The 22536-nt window shown below is 41.2% G+C and overlaps 1 protein-coding gene across 1 annotated transcript in view; it reads right to left on the reverse strand.

The window, feature by feature from the left end:
* Window positions 1–4741: 4741 nt before the first annotated feature.
* Window positions 4742–22536, reverse strand: part of cmc1 (C-x(9)-C motif containing 1) — a 92411-nt gene continuing 74616 nt past the window's right edge. The window contains exon 4 of the mRNA XM_048557636.2: window positions 4742–7249. Coding sequence (XP_048413593.1) covers window positions 7129–7249 — 121 coding nt within the window. The 3' untranslated portion in view covers window positions 4742–7128. The remainder of the gene's footprint in view (window positions 7250–22536) is intronic.

The raw sequence follows: 22536 nt of genomic DNA on the forward strand, positions 1-22536 counted from the left end.
GCTGTAAGATGATTCAAACAGGCAACATGATACTCATGTCAAACACGGCAGTTTGACATAGGAGTAGACCAGTTGCCTGATTATCATGTCATTGAAATATATTTTATGAAAACTGGGCATTTGTAATATAGACAGGTGATGCTCCAGACCAGATTACAACAAAGATCCTGAAGAGGAAAATTTTCCTTGTCTTTCACAATTCCACATAAAACAGCCTTTCATTTATAACATCCCCTAACACATCTTTCAGAAATGCCTCAGTGAATAACACATACAGTGGATCACTGAGGTGCAGTGACTCATATCAGCAAAAGTACATAGACTGAATTGAAACCTTTCCTGCCAAGATCCAATTAAAAATGTGGAATTCAGCATGTTTATAAGCTGTAAGTAAAACTTGTGGGCGAATTTTGAAGCATTTATCATGTCATTGCATACCTCGAGTACATTTTGCAAAAAGCTGGTGAATGTTAAAAGATTGTTTTGCAGAACTGACTTTTTACAGTCTTAATGTGCAAGCTGCCTGGGCCAGCACAAGCCACACTGATGCTTTCTCACATTTAGTATGCAGTGGCATAGCTGTACATATTAAAGTTAGAAGCATAACTTGGGAAAGGGAAACTATACAGCTTGCAAATCAATTAATCGTCAAATTAATGACCAGAACAAATGCAAATACTTCAAAATAAATCACTATTTTTAGTTTATTTGTGTCACTGATTCAACCTAGAGTTACATTCATTAAGCTAAAATATGCATTTAAAAAATATCAGATTTCACCTGTGGATACTTTTGGAAATGTTTTCACGGGTGTTGGTGTGAAAGCTTAGACTTCATGTGGAGGCGTTATTTAAGTGTAAATTTATCACTCAGAACAGACTGGAACACTCCATGCAGCTGCCATAGATTGCAGAATTACAATTGGGCTTTTAAATCGCCCCCTTGTCTCCCAGACATGTAGACAAATGTGTATTTGTAACTTTTACACAAACTGGACATACCAGCTTTATAGTTGATCCACTTTGATTGAATTTGATGTGAAAAACTGTTCTTTAAAGTGTGTTCTTTTTTAGAGGAAAGAAACTTGAGACTTTCCCTACTCCTAAGCTCAGATTGATCTCAGACAAGGCATGCCTTTCCTGATGGGTATGCTGCAAGAATCAAGTTTTCTTCATCCAATGCAACATCATTGTGGAGAAGCCCCTGAATTTGCACCAAAGACGCAATTTTGTTAGTGCATTCCAAAAGAAGGGTCTAGGCCCGAAACGTCAGCTTTCCTGCTCCTAAAATGCTGCTTGGCCTGCTGTGTTCATCCAGCTCGACACTTTGTTGTCTCAGATTCTGCAGCATCTACGGTTCCTATTACCAGGGAACTGGAAGTGTCCACTACCTCTGTTTTCTTGTGTTTTCCATTTCCTACAGAAATAGTTAAAATTTACAGTCCCAGTGGTGGGCATAGAAGTTATATTTAATTCCATGGGAATACTCTTCAGTGATGAAATCTGCTATCTGCTGACAATACAGCAACCACAAGTAGATAACTACATAAGCCTTCTGGTCAGGCAGAGTGGCTATGCATTATGGCCCAACTTTATCCAACTCCCTGTTACATAAGATTTATTAGCAGCTAAAATGGCACAGTTGTTTTTCAAATTTTAATTTTACCAGTAAATATTTATTGCTACTTTGACTTGACTTTATTCATGTGCATCACATTATATGTTGGTATTCAGAGGGCTAGATGTACCAGCCTGCTTCATGGTTGGCACGGATTGATGGTAACAAGAGAGTGAGGGACATTTCCTCTAATGTGGAAAAGGTAATGTTGTGATTTTTATTTCAGAAACAAAAATAGAAATTGTTGGAAAGGCTTAGCAGGTCTGGCAGCATCTGTAGAGAGAAATCAGAGTTAGTGCTTCGGGTCAAGTGACCCATGCTGAGAACTTTTTGATTCTGATTTAGAGCATCCGCAGTTCTTTAGGTTGTGATTATTTATAATTTGTTGCAAATGTTCTTTTTAATTTTGTACTCACTATTCTGTGGGGCATTGTTGAACTTACAGTCTCAGCTGGCCTTGCCTTTTGTGTATTGTAAATGCTGTTAGTCCCAGATCACTCTGTGGGATAAATGAACTGTGATAAATGACCTTGAAGCCCTATAAGAATCAATCAACAACCTGAGATGCTCAGGCATTTGGACAACACTGGCACTGCATTTCATGAACTGACTATTCCTACTACCAGAGATAATAGGCACTGCCGATACTGGAGAATCCAAGATAACAAGGTGTGGAGCTGGACGAACACAGCAGGCCAAGCAGCATCTTAGAAGCAGGAAAGCTGATGTTTCAGGCCTAGACCCGAATGAAAGCAAGCGTGCAGGTACAGCAGACAGTGAAGAAAGCTAATGGTATGCTGGCCTTCATAACAAGAAGAATTGAGTATAGGAGCAAAGAGGTCCTTCTGCAGCTGTACAGGGCCCTGGTGAGACCACACCTAGAGTATTGGGTGCAGTTTTGGTCTCCAAATTTGAGGAAGGACATTTTTGCTGTTGAGGGAGTGCAGCGCAGGTTCACAAGGTTAATTCCCAGAATGGCAGGACTATCAATTATTGAAAGATTGGAGTGACTGGGCTTGTATACACTTGAGTTTAGAGAGATGAGAGGGGATCTGATTGAGACATATAAGACTATTAAGGGATTGGACACTCTGGAGGCAGGAAGCATGTTTCCATTGATGGGTGAGTCCAGAACCAGAGGACACAGTTTAAAAATAAGGGGTAGGCCATTTAGAACAGAGCTGAGGAAAAGCTTCTTCACCCAGAAAGTGGTGGATATATGGAATGCTCTGCCCCAGAAGCCAGTGGAGGCCAAGTCTCTGGATACTTTCAAGAAAGAGATGGTTAGAGCTCTTAAAGATAGTGGAATCAAGGGTTATGGGGACAAGGCAGGAACAGGATACTGATTGTGGATGATCAGCCATGATCATAATGAATGGTGGTGCTGGTTCGAAGGGCCGAAAGGCCTACTCCTGCGCCTAAAGTCTATTATCTATTGACTCTTCATCAGAAATGGGGGAGGGGAAGAGAGTTCTGAAATAAATAGGAAGCAAGGGGGAGGCAGATCAAAGATGGATAGAGAAGATAGGTGGAGAGGAGAGAGACAAGTTAAAGAGGGGGGGATGGAGCCAGTAAAGGTGAGTGTAGATGGGGAGGTAGGGAGGATAGGTTAGTCAAGGGGGCAGGATGAGGGTAGTAGGTAGGAAATGGGGGTGCGCTTTGAGGTGGGAAGAGGAGATAGGTGAGAGGAAGAACAAGTTAGGGAGGTGAGGACGAGCTGGGCTGGTTTTGGGATGTGGTAGGGGGAGGAGAGATTTTGAAGCTTGTGAAATCCACATTGATACCATTGGGCTGCAGGGTTTCCAAGCAGAATATGAGTTGCTGTTCCTGCAACTGTTGGGTGATATCGTTGTGGCACTGCAGGAGGCCAGGGATGGATGTCGTCTGCAGAATGGGAAGGGGAGTTGAAATGGTTTGTGATTGAGATGTGCAGCTGTTTATTGCAAACTGAGTGTAGGTGTTCTGCAAAGCGGTCCCCAAGCCTCCGTTTGGTTTCCCCAATGTAGAGGGAGCCACAATGGGTACAGCGGATACAGTATACCACATTAGCAGATTGCAGATGAACCTCTGCTTGATGTGGAACAGCAACTCATATTCCGCTTGGGAACCATGCAGCCCAATGGTATCAATGTGGATTTCACAAGCTTCAAAATTTTCCCACCCCCCCCACCACATCCCAAAACCAGGCCAGCTTGTCCCCACTTCTCTAACCTGTTCTTCCTCCCACCTCAAGCCGCATCTCCATTTCCTACTTACTAACCTCATCCCGCCCCCTTGACCTATCCATCCTCCCTGGACTGACCTATCTCCTCCCCACCCACACTCACCTTTACTGGCTCCATCCCCGCCTCTTTGACTAGTCTGTCTCCTCTCCACCTATCTTCTCCTCTATCCATCTTCGATCCGCCTCCCCCTGTCTCCCTATTTATTTCAGAACCCTTTTCCTCTGCCCCATTTCTGATGAAGGGTCTAGGCCCGAAACATCAGCTTTCCTGCTCCTAAGATGCTCCTTGGCCTGCTGTGTTTATCCAGCTCCACACCTTGTTATCCCTATTACCATCCCATCATACACAGGATCCAAACCCTCACCCCTCCTGTACCCACCCCACACCCGTCCCAAACCCCATGAATGATTCACCCTTGCCAGTTACAATCCTCCACGCAAACTGCAGCTCTCCCCTTCCTCATGCTGTAGAATTCAATCAGGAAATTTGCAGACCTTAGATAGAACTGCACAAAGCCAATGGGTGTACACCACTTTTAAAGGAAGGTGAACCAGGTGGCACAAGATTCTCTTGTACTGCCTTTTTTTTCTTGAGGTTAGAACTTGATTTTAAAAAGTTTTAGATTATTAAGTATTCAAGGCATACAAATGTGTTACGGTTAAAAGCCCACCACATGCTGGTGTAAAGCCGGATATACTGAAACCATTCTGTGACTTTGTGTCTGCATGCTAACCCGCTGTTGGAAAATCAAAGCTTTTGCCTAGCTCTGTCAACATATAGGCTGCAAATTCTGCTCTTGCTGGTTCCATAAAATCCCCCAATCCTGCAACAAATGAGTGTTTATTTTCCGGAAAGGCTATCACAGACACATGGAACAATGCATGAACAAGTTGCAAAACTTACAAAAACATTTCTTTTATTCAAAGAAATTTATAATTTATCAATGATGCAATTTTCTACATTTTCTTATTTGGTCTTCCCCAATATGCTTATGTATGCCCTCTTCACCCCTCCCCTACTTTGTGTAAATGTGCAGAATGCATGTCTGGCTGCTCAGGTTGTCCAAAAAGGGTCAGGGGCTAAGGCAGGCCCTACTGAATGCTTGCTGATTTATGTCAGAGCTGATGCTGGCTCCAACTTTGCAGGGTATCCTGTGCAGCCTGTCTTGATCCCCACCAAAAAGTGACTGTTGACTGGGCACTCTGAGATGGAATAGGCAAAGGTGTAATATATTGCTGTCACAAGACACAGCACTATGGCCAATGGACTTGAGCCATTGCCATCTGGCATTTGTACGCCTTTATTCCTCCCCTGATCACCTCTCCTCTCCCTGCTCTCACACACACATAGACAGACTGGAGAGGGGAGCAAATAACAGAGATGGCGGTCATGGGTGGAAAATCCAATTTGATTTTGATCATTAGGTGAACAGGCTGGCTGCTAAGTGTTGGCTCTATGGCCTGATTATTTTCCTTCTCCGTTCGTTTCCATTTCATGCTGTGGTGGTTGTTTGATCTCAAGACCACCTTTGATGGTTGCCTTATTATAGACTTCCATTACAGTAGAGATCTGCAACAATAGATGGCAGAAGGTACCTAAGAACATAGCTAAAGAGGTTGAAGTTTGTGCTTATGAGGATAGGGCAGTTAGTGAGTTGCATGTGACAAGTGTACCAAGAGGTGAAGTGAGGCAAATAGTATTAGTACATGCGAGAGCGGAGGAAAGTGCTTTGGATATATGCAGAATAGGTATTTTCAGGTGCCCTCACTCAAAGTAAAGTGAAAGTAGACGGAGTGTTGATTTGAGGATGAAACAACAAACTGTTGTCTGGGGTCAGCAGGGAGGAAAGGCAAGTGACCATCTCCTGTCATCACAAAAGATTTTCTGCAGAGTTTTTCAGTGCTGCATGGCTGTGAAAGAATTGGGAATTAGTGCCAAGGCCAACTCTCTCCAAACAGAGTAACTTATGTTCACGTCCAGCTTGGTGAAAGAAAAGCCCAATCTTTTGACAGTCAAATCTTGTACTACTTCTGGCTGTTACTTGGTATTGCTCCTAGTGGGCGCAGCTGGCAATGAACCAAGCATGACGGTGTCAGTCTGTACTGATGCTGTGGGTGAGAGATGCTTTCAAATCATTTGGTAGAAATTGCCAGCAAAACCAATCAAGCTGAACAGACTGCTGTTGAACACTGTCCAGCTGAGCTGTCCATTGGTGAGATCTTTAAAGCGTCACGTTATTGTTGCATGGAGGTTTCTTGGGGAGAAGGGCAGGCACAATATCTATAGTCAAATATCACCAGGCCTGCAGCTAAAACATTGAAACTGACTTACTCAAGAGACTGTGTGGAACCATGCCTGGTGGATAAAATAATTATAATGCAATCAGACTGAAACTGACAAAGAACTTCAAATTTCTCCCTCACAAAATAAAATCAAATCTTAACCAAAACTGAGAAAATGACAGAAAGCACAACAAGATCATCGAAAAGAAAGTCATTCTGATCCAATGCTCTACTTCTCTAAGTTGCAATATTTACTGGATTCATGGACATTCTGCCTCAAGTTCCAATGGCTGAGCATACGGGGTCCTAACATAAAATGATATAAAGGGCAGTTTGTGCAAGTGGCTTTTATTGAGGCAAAATCCCCATCTCAAAACTGAAGGAGTAACTCAATTAACCAGCAGTTACATGGTAATAATAACAAAGCTTTGGTACCTTTTGCCTACCAAAAACAATGGGATTGGTTGAAGAACTTGGGGCTGTGAACTGGATTTCCACCAGCTCAGGTTGTCTCTCAGTTCTCTACAGTAAAACATTCTTCCTGAAGAAAACAAGTCTGTATTTCCTTCAGCAGATGCGGTAACCTGTGACTTTCAATCAGTATGTCAGAGACCTTTTTATGAGGGTCGAACCAGCCATCCTGTACACCTTGCAAAGCAATGAAAGCATTCAGTGAAGAAAGACTGAGAAGCTATATTCTGATCAACACCAGATATACTTTACAAAATAATTGGACATTTAACTGAAATATGTGCCTGAGTCTATAATTATGGAATCCTGCATGAAAGAAGCAATGTAAAATAAATTTACAAGATTTACACTATAAAATTTGAAAAGTACTGAATTACAAACAGCAGTAGTTCAATTTCCTAATTTATAAAAATTACAAAAATCAATCTGACATAATGTAGCAATTGTAAATTGTATTGCTTAAACATGATTCGTGATTCGCAGGTTTCAGGTGTATGTTCTCTGTCAGTTCTGGTTTCTTCAAGTGGCACCTTCTACATGTTACTGGGCACTTTCTGCTGCCTTTTCTTCGCAGGAATGCCAGTTTGACGGAATTCTTCCCTCTCCTTTAGATATTCTTGTTTACATTCTTCATATAATGCTGAATCTTTATAACTTGTAAGATCAAGACAAACAATATCTGTGTAAGATTAATTTACAGTAAAATGCAATGAAAAATAAACTGAAAACAAACATTTGGAATATATGGCTGTGAACTTTTGTTTTATAAAAGCACTTCACAATGTGCATTCAGCACTGAAAATGTTTTCATTGTTTCATTAAAAATAATATTTTCTAGGTTTTGTTTGGAAATCCGCACATTTAATTAAATCAGCAATTTGGTTGCAGAAAAAAAAAGATGAGATTTCCTGTATCAGAATCCAGATAAAGAAGTCTTCAAGTGACAAAGTGGTGGTGAGGGTGTTAGGTGGCATCAAGCATTCTTACCATTGCACTGTGAAGTCTTGACCCATCGCATGCCAGTAATCAGAGCATTCGCTTCTCAGCAAATCATAGGTCTTGACACAGTTGCTCTAGTTTGCCATAAGCTGCTAATGAATTAGAGGCTGCCAGCTTCTGGGTCCTGAAGACCAGGGAGGTGGCAGATTGAGGTCCTAAGTGGCCATTAATTAACTAGTTAATGGTCTTAATTAATGGCAGATCAAGCAGTCATCACAACCTTAATTAGTGAGGTGGGAAGGAAGGTGTGAGCTTCTCGCCAGGGCCAACTCGCCCTATAATTTCTCCATCCCACCCTCTCCAGGGAGGGGAAAAATCATGCCTTCAGGGAGTTATACGCCACATAAACTAAAACTAAAAAGAATCTTAATAATGGAAATCAAAACAATTCTGACAGTTGTGCATACATACTTTTTATTTGCTACTGTAATATATTGTACCCTGCTTTGGTGCAAACATTGATATGGCAGTGAATGGGTGTCATAAATGTGGTTCAATGCTTAACACTGCTGCCTCACAGCGCTGGGAACTCAGGTTTGATTCCGTTCTTGGGCGACTGTCTGTGTGGAGTTTGCACATTCCCCGCCGTGTCTGCGTTGGTTTCTTCCGGATGCTCCAGCTTCCTCCCACAGTCCAAAGTCATGCAGGCTAAATTGCCCATAGTGTATAGGGATGTGTAGATTAGGTGGGTTACAGGGGGATGGGTATGGGAGGGATGCTCTGGGGGTCGGTGTGGTCATGTTGGGCCGAAGGGCCTACTTCCATGCTGTAGGGATTCTATGACCTGGGTATATTATATATTCTCTCCCAAAAATGAGTAGCATGTGCTTAGCCTTTGGACTCAATGTGACCAGATTTTGATTACAAGACACAATGAGGCTAATGGACTTGCCATTATTTATGAATGAATGAATGGTAAAGTGACTTTGGAAAAAGGTTGGATGTGTGATTAAATCTATATACCCAAAAATTGGTGTCCAATTTGCACTGTTACGCTGTTAACTTCTAAAACTGCATCTTGCATTCCTACCTCAATATTGACATGCACTGAATGGCATTAAGTGGTTGTACTATTTTAATAGGTACAAACCAAACACACCACAAAAGTTAACTCCACTGTAATTGTCATTTAAATGACACTGTCAGCCTTAATTACTGTCAATAAACCTCTAAGGCCCTGAAAAATTAACTATTACAAGGGTAAATTCTCACTCTTTAAGTTCTAATTGTTAAGAGACAGAAGGTATAAATTTTTGATTTTAAAAAAATCTTTCACATCTTTTGTTTTCTCTCCTCAGCCAGTCTTACATTTTCACCTCTCTATTTTTTTTTGTTTCTGAATCATATTGTAATTCACCTATTATAGTTAAAACATCATTTCAGTCCTTACATCACTTCTTTCTTAATTCTATTATCTGACTGGTTGAGGTGGTACACAGTGGCTTTCCATGTTCCCTTTAGTTCCACATGCTGTTTCCACCATTATCAGCTCACACTTGCAACATTCCATGTAAAACATTTTTTCATGGAAAAGAATAATTAATGGATGGCATCACATTACACTTCTTTATTCACATATCCTTATTTATTATTTTCAATGTGTCAGATAGTAATTTTGTACTCCAAGGTGCGTTAATATTTCACTACACAGTAAATATGTACATTTTAATGAGGAGTCTCATATCAAATTTATCCAGTAGAGCAGAAGATATTTGAATTTAGGTTGCATTGGAAAGGCTCAAATCAAAGGAAGATCAATTTTCTATAATGTCTATCTTTTAAAGCATTCATTATGCCATGATTGATTTTGAAATAACTTGATTTTTTTTGACCCTCGAGTGTAGTGCAGATTTCCCTCTTGATGGGAAACTAACAAAGGCAATTACTAATGTTCAAAATTATGAACTATAATAATGTGAATGCATCTCAAAATTTTCTAATGCATTACAACTGCTATCTATGATAAGGGGTTAAATTAGACTGGTTCAAGAAAACTAACCCATGTAATGGAAGTGTTGAAGTTACTTATCACTTCTTAACACCTAACATTCTCCTAATAAAAAAGATATTTTAAGGAAATCTGATCCAAAAAGTGACAGCTGTTGCAAGGAAACCAATTTTAATATTTATTTACAATCTGATTAAATTGTTATTTAAATTAGAGACTTGCAACAATGTTAATCCTTCCAGGGTATTTTGAACCATATTCAAAATGGTACAGCACAGGTAATGGGATTCACAAAGATGATTTGCCTTGATTCTAAAAACTGAACTGAGAGCACAGGGTCAACTGCAAAATGATGCAGGTGGAGCTTACTTTCATTTTCTTTCACTTTTTGAATTGAAATCAAGACTACTGACTAAACAAAAATAAATAATTCCTCAACTGTAAAGATATAACTTTTTCAGTTTTATTACTTTTTGCTCTTTCTTCACTCTTCTGCTGAAAGCAGATTACATTCTAATTCTTGAGTCCAGAAGCCTCTATTCTAGTGCTAGCTGCAACATGAGTGGAGACAGTGGTGTAATGCACTGGACTAGACATTCAAAGGCTCAGGCTAGTGATCAGGGGACATGAGATCCAATATTATTACAATAATAGAAGGAAACTAAATTCAACTGAAAAAACTAGAACATAAAGCTGTTTCAGTAATAGTGACCATGACAACTATCGTCAATTTTTGCGAACACCCATCTGATTCATTGATGTTCTTTTAGGGAAGGAAACCTGCCATTCACCATTTTGTCTGGCCCAGATGTGACTCCAGATCCACAGCAATACGGTTCACTTTTAACTGCCCTCTGAAATGGTGTATCAAGGGTAGTCAGAGATGGGTAACACCTGCTGGCCTTGTTAATGATGCCCACCCGCCATAAAACAAGAGGGGAAAAAAATTGTTTAAAGATAGCTTCTGAAAAAACTGGAAGAATGGAACAATAACACTTCTAACTTTTTGAAATATATTTGGTCATGCTGTACAGTTAAGAATGTAGCCTGGGTTTTTCAATAGTATTCATAGTGAAGCTGTTGGCATTCACCATTGTTATTCATCCGTAACTGAGAATGATGTTTGGCACAAAAGCAAATACTATGGATGTATATATCCGAAATATGACAGAAAATGTTGGAAATACTCAGCAGGTCTAGCAGAATCCATGGAGAAAGAAACAGAGTCAATGTTTCAGGATGAAGACCGTAAACCAGAACTTCCGAAGTTAGACATCTGTATTTAAAACTGGGAATACAGAAGGTGTCATCAGTGATTCTGCACTTTTCCAGAGGGTGCACTGTTGAAAATCACCCACACAGCAATTAGTTAGCAATCACCAAAGTGATAAACCTGCCATTTTACCCTTTAGCCTGACTCTTAAAGTCTTTTTACAAAACGTTTACACTTTGCTGAATGAGGTATAACTTGTGTTTTACGGAATTCTAAGTTCATAATTATTGCTCAGCCGCTTCACAACCTCTGGAAGAGTAACTGTGTATTTGTTGTCAAAAACTTAATTATTAAGAAAATCTATATAAAATCCCCACAGGCCATTCAACCCAACCCACACATCCCTGGACACTATAGGTAATTTAGCACAGCCAATCCACCTAACTTGTACATCTTTGGACTATGGGAGAAAACAGGTGCACCCGGTAGAAATCCATGCAGACACGAGGAGAATGTGCAAACTCCACATAGACAGTTGTCCGTTGCTGGAATCGAACGCGGGACTCTGACGCTCTGAGCCACTGTGCCACCCTAAGAAACATCTTTTAAATGTTTCTTAAAATATTATTTTACTTTGTATTTTAATATCACATACATGACCCAATTATTTATTTTGCCGACCAGTACAATGTAAAATTTAAAAGTGAAGGAATTCAGTGTTTTTCTTTACTTCCTGGTTTGCTCTCTGAGATAATAGCAAGGCATCTGGATTGAAATTGTCCAACTGGCCAGATGCAGCATGGGTTCATGAAGGGCAGATCATATTTAACTAATTTATTGGAATTCTATGAAGACATTACGAGTGTGGCGGCAACAGGGACCCAAGAGATGTGGTGTATCAACATTTCCAAATGGCATCGACAAGGTGCTGCACAAAAGTCTGCTGCAAAAGATAAAGGTGCACAGTGTTATGGGTAATGTATTTAGCATGGACAGAGGATTGGGTAACCAACAGGAAGCAAAGAGTGGGGATAAATGAGTGCTTTTCTGGTTGGCGATCAGTGGCTAGTGGTGCACCTCAGGGATGTGTTGGGACCACAATTGTTTATAATTCACACTGATGATTTGAAGTTGGGGGCCATGTGTAGTGTGTCAAGGTTTACAGATGACACTAAGGTGAGTGGTAGAGCAAAGTGTGCAGAGGGCTCTGAAAATGTGCAGAGGGATGTAGATAGTTTAAGTGAGTGGGCAAAGGTCTGGCAGATGGAGTACAATGTTGATCAATATAAAGTAATCTATTTTGGAAGGAGTAACAGTAAAAAGGATTAGTATTTGAACAGCAGAAAATTGCAGATTCATTTCAAAGTTGAGGGGATTGGTTTATAAGGAGAGGTTGAATAGGCTGGGATTATATTCATTGGAATTTACAAGAATGAAGGGTGTCTTATAAAAACATATAAAATTATGAATGAATAGATAAGATAGAAGCAGGGAGGATGTTTCCACTGACAGGAGAAACTAAAACAAGAGGGCATAGCCTCAAAATTGGAGGAGCAAATTTAAGACTGAATTGAGGAGTAACTTCTTCACCTAAAGGGTTGTGAATCTGTGGAATTCCCTGCCCAGTGAAGTAGTCGAAGCTTCCTCATTGAATGTTTTTAAAGCTAAGACAAATTACTTTTTGAACAGTAAAAGAATTAAGGGTTATGGTGAGAGGGTGGATAAATGAAGCTGAGGCCACAAAAAGATGAGCCATGATCTTATTGAATGGGGGAGTGGGCTCGAAGAGCTAGGTGGCCTACTCCTGCTCCTATTTCTTATGTTCATAGAACATTATAGCGCAGGACAAGCCCTTCGGCCCTCGACGTTGCGCCGACCTGTGAAACCAAACTGAAGTCCATCTAACCTAAACTATTCCATTATCATCCATATGTTTACCCAACAACCACTTAAATGCCCTTAAAGTTGGCGAGTCTACTACTGTTGCAGGCAGGGCATTCTACGCCCTTACTACCCTGTGAGTAAAGAACCTACCGCTGGCATCTGTTCTATATCTATCACCCCTCAATTTAAAGCTATGTCCCCTTGTGTGAGTCATCATCATCTGAGGAAAAAGGCTCTTACTGTCCATCCTATCTAATCCTCTGATCATCTTGTATGTCTCTATTAAGTCACCTCTTATCTTTCTCTCTAACGACAACAGCTTCAAGTCCCTCAGCCTTTCCTCATAAGACCTTCCCTCCATACCAGGCAACATCCTGGTAAATCCCGTCTGTACCCTTTCCAATGGAAATCCCCTTTGCACCACATTCAACTTGATATCAGGAATAGGGAAGTGTGTGCCAAAGATTGTTTGGTTTTAGTGGTTAGTTCTCTTCAAGGTCAATAACAAGTACCATTGCTTTGCTTGTAACAACAAACTTCAAACCACTATCTTTACCACAGGACTAAAAGAAATAGGAACAGGAGCAAGGCTATTTGGCCCCTTGAGCCTGCTCCATCATTCAAGAGGATCATGGTTAATCCAATATTCATCATGTCCACCTTCCTATGTTTCCCCTGTAACTCTTGACTTCCCAACTGATTAACAATCAACCTTAAATGTACAGAAGGACTCTGGCCCCACAGCTCTCTGTGGCAAGGAGTTTCAAAGACACACAAGGTATTGAAAGAAGAAATTCTGGCTCATCTCAGTCTTAGATTGGCACAGCTTCTTTCTGAGACAATGACCTCTGGTTGTAGACTCCAAGCTCAGTTGAAGCATCAGCAGGTTAGGGGTAGAATGCAGCTAGCGGGGGGGAAATGAACAATGGCAGCTGAATTTCTGGGTAAGAGCCTAAGAGGCAATGCCCAGTACAAGCCCAGTCACTGCAGCAGCTGGAAAGGAGTGGAACGAACCCTCACTGAATCCAGAGGTCGATCTCCTTAGATGATGTGAGGGTTCAAAAAGTGACACAAGGCTAGAGAATTAGCTGCTTAGGAGCCAGCTTTATGGGCTGACTGAGTAGTAGTGGGAGGGGGAGAGAGCCCAAGAGAGTATGTGATATCCTTATTTTTGTGTTTGTAGTTTGTTAGGAATAGACAGTGAGAAATCTGATCTGATAAGCAGTGGTTAAGCTTAAGTAATTTGTTCCTAGTTTATCGTTTGTATTTGGTAAAGTTCACAATGTCAGAAGAACTAAGCTCTATGGAATATTCCCCTTGTAACTGTGGGAAATCAGGGCCAAGTCCAGTCTCCATGGCAACTATTTATGCAGGAAGTGAGCTCAGCTGTAGGTCCTCATTAACTACATGGAGCTACAGGAGCAATGGATGGACTCACTATGTAGCATCTGTGGTGCTGAGGATGTTGTGGATAGTGCATTTAGTGAGCTGGTCACACCACCAATAAGGGGCGCATGGGCAGAAAAGAGCTGGGTGACCACCAGGAAGACCAGTAATCCTGGACAGGTAGTGCTGGAGTCCCCTGTGGCCATTCCCCTCTCAAACAGATATCCCGTGCCTCTCAGGGAAAGCAGTAAAGTTTATGGCACCACAGTTGGCTCTACTCTACAACAGGAGCAGAAAAAGAGTGGGAGAACTTTAGTATGGGGGATTCAATTTTAAGGTAAACTGACAGATGGTTCTGATGAGATGGGCCATTGGGCCGAGGAGTGGCAGATGGAGTTTAATTTAGATAAACATGAGGTGCTGCGTTTTAGAAAGGCAAATCAGGGCAGTGCTTATGCACTTTATGGTAAGGTTCTGGGGAGTGTTACTCAACAAGAAAACCTTGGAGTGAAGGTTCATAGTTCCTCAAAAGTGGAGTCACAGGTAGATAGGATGGTGAAGAAGGTGTTTGGTATGCTTGCCTTCATTGGTCAGTGCATTGAGCACAGGAGTTGAGAGGTCTTGTCGACGCTGTCAGGACACTGGTTAGGCCACTATAGGGAGAGGCTGAATAGGCTGGGGCCATTTCCCTGGAGCATAGGAGGCTGAGGAGTGACCTTACGAAGATTTATAAAATCATGAGGGGCACGGATGGGGTGGACAAGGTCTTTTACCCCGGGTGGGGGAGTCACTAATTAGACAGCATATGATAAAGGTGAGAGGGGTAAGATTTAAAAGGGACCTAAGGGGCAACTTTATCAGGCAAGAGGGTGGTGTTGTGTATGGAATGAGCTGCCAAAGGAAATGGTGGAGGCGCGTACGATTTTCTTCTCTCATTCATGGGATGAGGGCGTTGCTGGCTGGGCAGCATTTATTGCCCATACTTAATTGCCCACAGGGCAGTTTAGAGTCAATCACATTGCTGTGGGTCTGGAGTCACATGTAGGCCAGATCAGGTGAGGATGGGAGCTTAAACAACGTGAACCAGATGGGGTTTTCCAACGTTTGACAATGGATTTATGGTCTTCGTGAGATTCTTAATTCCAGATATTTTATCGAATTCAAATTCCACCATCTGCCATGGTGGGATTCGAACCTGTGTCCCCAGAACATTATCAGGGTCTCTGGATTAACAGTCTAGCAATAATACCATTAGGCCATTGCAACATTTAAAAGGTAGCTGGATGGGTATCTGAATAGGAAAGGTTCAGAGCAATGTGGGTCAAATGCTGGCAAATGGGACTAGATTTATCTAGGATATCTGGTTGGCATGGATGAGTTGGACTGAAGCGCCTGTTTCTGTGCTACACCTCTCTACAATTCAATGACTCAAAATGAGACTCTCAAATGCATATTGTCTCCCTGGTACCAGGGTCAGGGATGTTTCAGAGCAGCTGAAGGACATTCCAAAGAGGGAGGGTGAACAGCCAGCAATTGTGATAGATCAATACCAACGACATGGGTAAATCAAAACTGAGAATCTGTAATAGGAATTCAGAGAGTTAGGTACTTGATTAAAACAGGAAGACTGTAAATGTTGTAATCTCTGGAATAATTCCAGTGCCATGCACTATTAAGTACAGGAATAGAAAATAGGGCAGATTAACATGTGGCTAAAGGAAGAGTGTAGAAAGGAAGGCTTTAGATTTTTGGATCATTAAGACAGTTTCCGAGGTAGTTGGTATCTGTACAAGCTGAAGCATAATGGGCCCAATACCCACAAACTGTGAGATCTGCTCACAATCTAGGGGAGACTTTAAACTAATTTTGTAGGGAGATTGGGCACAGAGTAAATGTAAAGTAGGGGCCATGGTCCAATCACATACAAAAGGAATAGTAGGGCAATCCAATAGGTGGTAAGCACGTGGGAGGATGAGAAAGCTGAATTGCATCTATTTTAATGCAAGAAGCCTGACTGGTAAAGTGGACAAACTTTGAGTTTTGATCAGCTTGTGGGAATATGATATTTTCACAATCACTGAAAAATCACTGAATTTACCCTTGAGACATTTACCATCACTGATTCCCCCACTGTCAATTTCTTGGGGGTTACCATCAACTCGAAATATAAACCATTGGTTACAACAGCTGGTCAGAGGCTAGGAATACTGCAGCGAGTAACTCACTTCCTAACTCCCTAAAGCTTGTCCACCATCTCCAAGGCACCAGTCAGGAGTGTGATGGAATACTCCCCACTTGCCTGGATGAGTGCAGCTCCAAGAACACTCAAAAATCTTGACATCATCCAGGACAAAGTAGCTTGCTTGATTAGCACTAAATCCACAAGCACCCACTCCCTGCTCAGTAGCAGCAATGCATGTACTATGTACAAGATGCACTGCAGAAATTCACCAAGTATTTTTAGACAGTACCTTCCAAACCCACGACCATTTCCATAGAGAAGGATAAGAGAAGCAGATACATGGGAAGACCAACCTCAAGTTCCATTCCAAGCTACTCACCATCCTTCACTGTTGCTGGGTCAAACTGGGCATGGCCGGTCAACCTACAGCAGGTGGAATGCAGCAGTTCAAGGAGGCAGCTAACCACCTTCTCAAGGGCAATAAATGATAGCCAGTCATTAATGCACACATCCCACAAAAAATGAATTTAAAAAGCATGGTTGAAGGGCAGGAAGGACCACCAGCTCAACATTCCAGGATATGTGGGTTTGAGGACAGCGGAAGTAAGAGAAATCAGGGAGGTTGTATAATTGATAAAAGAGCCATCACTGCAGTAATGAGGGAGGATGTCCTAGAAGGCTCTTCAAATGAGGCTGTCTGGGTGAAAATAAAAGAGGGTGAACACTTTGCTGGGACAATACTACAAGCCTCCCAAAAGTCAAAGAGAGCTTAAGGAGCAGGTATCCAGGAAAATCAGAGAGATGTAACCCATGCTGCTTTGGGAGTGAGGTAAGTGATTGCTGGGGCCCTGGCAGACATTTTATACTGAAATGAGAGATGACTGGAGGATAACTAAGTAAGGCCTTTGTTCAAGAAGGACAGCAGGAATAGGCCAGCTACAGACCAGTCAGTCTGATGTCTGTGGTAATTACTGGAAAAAATTCTGGGAGACAGGATTAATCAACAATTGGTAAGGGATTGATCAGGACTAGTCAACACAAGTTTGTGAGAGGGAGGTCCTGTTTGTCTCATTTATTTGAGTTTTTTTTAAAAAGCTAACTTAAAAATATCAATGAGGGTGGTGCAAGTAATGTGGTTTACATGGACTTCAGTAAGGCCTATGACAAAGGTCCCACATGGAATGCTGGTCACAAAGGTAATAGCCCACGGTATCCAAGGCAGGTCGATAACATGGATCCAAAACTGGCTTGAAAATAGGAGACAAAGGATGTGATGGCAGGTTGTTTTTATGATTGGAAGCCTGTGACCAATGGTGCACTACAGGGATCAGTGCTGGAACCCCTGCTGTTTGTTACTTACAATAACAACTTGGATGTGAACGTACAACTAGTAAGTTTACAGATGGCATAAAAGTTGACGGTGTTGTTGATAATGAGGATGGTTCAGGCTACATTTTGATACTGATTAGCTGATAAATTGGGCAAAGCAATGGCAAATGGAATTTAAGCCTGCTAAGTGTGAGGTGATGCATCTTGGAAGGTGTAATAAGGCAAGGATATACATAATGTATGACAAGTGTCTAGGGTGTACTGAGGAACAAAGCGACCGTGGTGCTCAAGTCCATACATCTCTGAAGGTGTCAGCACAGGTAGACAGGATTGTGAAGGCATTACATGGGATGTTTGTCTTCATTAGTCAGGGTGTAGATTACAGGAGTTAAGAAGTCCTGTTACAACTTTATAAAACATTGGTTCGGCCTTAGATGGAATACAGTGAATTGTCTGGTCACCATACTATCGGAATGATGTGATTGCACTGGAAGGGGTGCAGAGGAGATTCATCAGCTTGCTGCCTGGGATAGAAATTCTCAGTTATGAGGACAGACTTGATCAGCTGGGTTTGTTTTCCTTGGAGTGGAGAAGGATGAGAGGGGATCTGATCAAGGCATACAAAATTATGAGAGGCAGAGATAGAGTAGATTGTGAGAACCACTTTGCCCTGGCTAATGTGTCTAAGACCAAAGGGTACAGGTTTAAAGAGGGAAGTAGGAGGTTTAAAGAGGGAAGTAGGTGGTTTAGAGGGGATCTGATGAAAAACCTTTTTCACTTAGAAGGTGATAGAAATATGGAATGCACTGCCCTAGAGAATGGTGGAGGCAGATACTCTTGCAACATTTGAGAAGCATGTGGACAGGCATTTAAAATGCCAAGGCATAGTAGGCAATGGTCCAAATGCAGGTAAGGGATTAATGTTGTTTGACGTTTGCTGGTCAGCATGGGCCCAATAGGCCAGAGGGCCTGTTTTTGTGCTGTATGTCTCTCCTATGAGGGGAAGCATCCTTTTAGCATTTACCCCGTCAAGCTCCTTAAGAATTCTACATGTTTCAATGTTTTTAAATTCCAGTAACCTTTGCTTATAAAACAATCCCTATATACTGGGGATCATCCCAGTGAACTTTCTCTGAAGTACCTCCAATAGATAGTGACTTTCCCAAAATAAGAGGAAAAAACTGCTCAAAGTACTCCAGAGATAACACGGTGTGAAGCTGGATGAAAAACAGCAGGCCAAGCAACATTAGAGGAGCACGAAAGTTTGACATTTTGGGTTGAGACCTTTCTTCAGACACGAAACGTCAAACTTTCCTGCTCCTCTGATGCTGCTTGGCCTGCTGTGTTCGTCCAGCTTCACACCGTGTTATCTCAGATTCTCCAGCATCGGCAGTTCCTACTATCTCTGTAACAAAGTACTCCAGATATGGTTTCACTAGCACCTTACACAGTTGCGGTCAGACTTCCATATTCTTGTACTCCAACCCCCTTGAAATAAGGGCCAACATTCCATTATCCTACCTGATTGCCTGGGGCACCGTTGTGCCAGCTTTCTGTGTTTCATGTACAAGTATCCCCAAGTCTCTTTGTGTTGCTGCTTTCTGAAGTTTTTCTCCATTTAAATAATATTCTGTTCTTTTGTTTTGCCTTCCAAAATGAACAACTTCACATTTATCCACTTTCCATTCCATCTGCCAACTTTTTACCCACTTACTTAACTTTTGAATATCTGTTTGTATTACTCATGTAACTTGCCTTTCCACCTGTTTTTTATGTCATCTGCAAATTTGGCTACAGTACATTTGTTTCTTTTCTCCAAGTCATTTTTATTGTAGACAATTACGGTCCCAGCAATGATCCTTGTGGAACCCCATTGTTCATAGGACACCAATCTGATTTTTAAAAAGACACTTATCCCCACTGGCTGTTTACTGCCCATGAGCCAATTCTCTATCCATGCCAATATATGACCTCCAACAAGGTGGGGTCTTGTGACTTAACCTTTTGTGAGGAGCCTTGTTGAATGCCTTCTGGAAGTCCATCACAAGACATCTACTAGTTGCCCTCTATCCATTCGGATTGAGACTACCTGGAAAAAACTAATAAATTAGTCAGACATGATTTCCCTTTCATGAAGCCTTGTTGACTCTGCTGGATCAGATTATGATTTTCCAAGCATTCTACTATTACTTCCTTAATAATTGATTCCAATACTTTTCCAACAATAAATGTTAGGCTAATTGGCCTACAGTTACCTGCTTATTGCCTCCCTTCTAAAGAGGGGTGCCACATTAGCAGTTTTCAATCTCCTGGTACTTCTCCAGAATTCAATCATTTTTGGAAAATTACAACTAATATTTGAATTTCTGAAGAAAGGTGCCGACCTGAAACATCAGCTTTCCTGCTTCTCTAATGCTGCCTAGTCTGCTGTGTTCCTCCAGCTCCACATTGTGTTATCTTAGACTCCAGCATCGGCAGTTCTTACTATCTATAATCGCTATAGCTATCCCTTTTAGCATTCGACAAAATGAGACATCAGGGCCAGGGAACCACTCTGCCTTTAGCTCCATTGGTTTGTCTACTACGACGTCTCTAGTGATTGTGAAGGTATTTAATTCCTCCCCTGTATATTTTAGCATGAATGGGATGTTTGAAGTATCTTTCACCATAAAGACTGATGCCAAATGTCTGTTTAACACATCTGCCATTTCCTTGCTCCCCATAACCATCTCCCCAGATTCATTTTCTAAGGAGCCAATGTTCATTTTGGCCTCTTTCTTCCGTTTTATATATTTAAAGATGATTTTACTGTCTTATATATTTCCGGCTGGCTTGTCCTTGTGGCGAATTTTCTCCGTCTTTATTATATGTTTAGTCCTCCTTTATTTGATTCTGAATTGATCCCACTCTTTGGGGCTACCACTTTTACCTCCTTATATGCTTATTGTTTCAACTTAATATTGTCTTTAACTTCCTTGGCTAGCCGTGGTTGGTTTATCCCTCTCTTAGAATCTTTTCACCTTCCTGGGATATAGTCTTGCTGACAGTCATGGATTACCTCCTTAAATGCCTGCCCCTATTTGCACTGTCAGTCCTGCTAATCTATCCATCCAGTTAACTTTAGCCAACTCTATCCTCGTTTCATTGTAATTCCATTTAAATTAAATGTTTGTGAGAACTAGATTTAAATCTCAGCCACATCCTCCACTTAATGGTAAACGTCCAATTTTTCACAAGTCCCTGAATTATAGATAGGATGGATAGAAAGTTGGTTAGCAGACAGGAAATAAAGAGGAGTAAATAAGTCTTTTTCTGAAAGGCAGGCAGTGACTAATGGTTTACTGTGGAGATCTATACGTGGACCCAGCTATTTACTATGTATGTCAATAATTTACATGAGGGGAAAAAATGTCATCTCTCAAAATTTGTAGATAACACAAAACTGGGTGGAAAAGTGTACTGTGAGGAGGATGCAGAGATGTTGCACTGTGATTTGGGCATGCTGAATGGCAAATGCATGGCAGATATAAAATAATGTGGATAAATATGAGATTATCCACTCTGGTAGCAAAAATAGGGAAGCAGGTTATTATCTGAATGACTGTAAATTGCCATGTTCAACAACACCTGGGTGTCCTTATGCACCAGTCACAAAGTAAGTGTGTAGGTGTTGCAGGGAGCAAAGGAGATAAGATTTGAGTACAGGAGCAAGATTTCTTGCTGCTTTTATACAGGGCATTGGTGAGGTCACACCTGGAATATTATGTGCAGTTTTGGTCTCCTTATCTATACACTAGAGGGGGAATACAGTGATGATTCACCAAATTGATTCCTGGGATGGCAGGACTGACGTACAAGGAGAGATTGAGTTGGTTAGGCATTTGGGGTTTGAAAGAATTAGGGGAGAATTCTATAGAAATCTATAAAATTCTAAGAGGTCTAGAGAGGCTAGGTGCAGGAAAGATGTTCCTAGTGGTGGGGGACTACAGAATCAAGGGTCATAGTTTAAGGAAAAGGGGGAAACCTTTTAGGACTGAGCGGAGGAGAATTTTCCTCACCCAGAGAGCAGTGAGCCTGTGGAGTTCAGTGGCTGAGATGAATACATTGTGTTTTCAAGAAGGGGGTAGATATAGCTATTGTGGCTAAAGGGATCAGTGGACATGGAGGGAGAAAAGCGGGGTTAGGGTATTGAGTTCAATGGTCAATCATAATTGTACGGAGTGACAGAACAGGCTTGGGGGGGTCAAATGGCCTATTCCTGCTCCCATGTCCTATGTTTCTGTAAAAAGGGGAAACAAAGTGTGTGTATCAAAAAACTCATGATCGTTTCAAGTACTTGATTTGTTGCACAGAATGTACAGAGCCTTATTTGATTTTGCCACATTATAATTGGCCTCAAAATGCCTAAGTTTACAAGGTTCTTAAAATGCAATATAAATTAATGCAGGGCTGCAGAGTGGGAGAGAGGAAAACCACCAAAAATATTGTTTAGAAATCTTGTTATCAATTATTTTGAGTGACATAATAATATTTATAAAACACAGGCACAAGATAATAAAAAAATGAAAAACTATTTCTGAAAAACAAAAACTGGTAAATGTAAATAAGAAAATCTGATTTCAATAGGGACAAAGTTTTGAACAAACAAGGAGAAAATAAAATGCACACGCATCTGGTTTCACATCATATCAAAGTTGCATCACACACTCTGACCTCTTTTGACACTGGCAATGCTCCTTTGTTGGATTCTCTATGCAAAGTGAAAGTTTCTCATTTCTGGCCATTTGCAGACGATAGAAATTTCATACATTTTCTTCATAGTGTCTCACACCTGGTTAACCTTTTTATGAAGCCTTTACTGTTCAAGTAATTGAAAACACTTACATTTGTCACACTTTTTTTTAAAGCACCTTAACATAAGATTTCAGAACTAACCAGGATTTACAAGTTCAGTATTTTTAACCTTTAGCCTGGTGAACTGCAAAACAGAAATATACATT

The sequence above is a fragment of the Stegostoma tigrinum genome, chromosome 2, assembly GCF_030684315.1.
Source record: "Stegostoma tigrinum isolate sSteTig4 chromosome 2, sSteTig4.hap1, whole genome shotgun sequence".
NCBI lineage: Eukaryota > Metazoa > Chordata > Chondrichthyes > Orectolobiformes > Stegostomatidae > Stegostoma > Stegostoma tigrinum.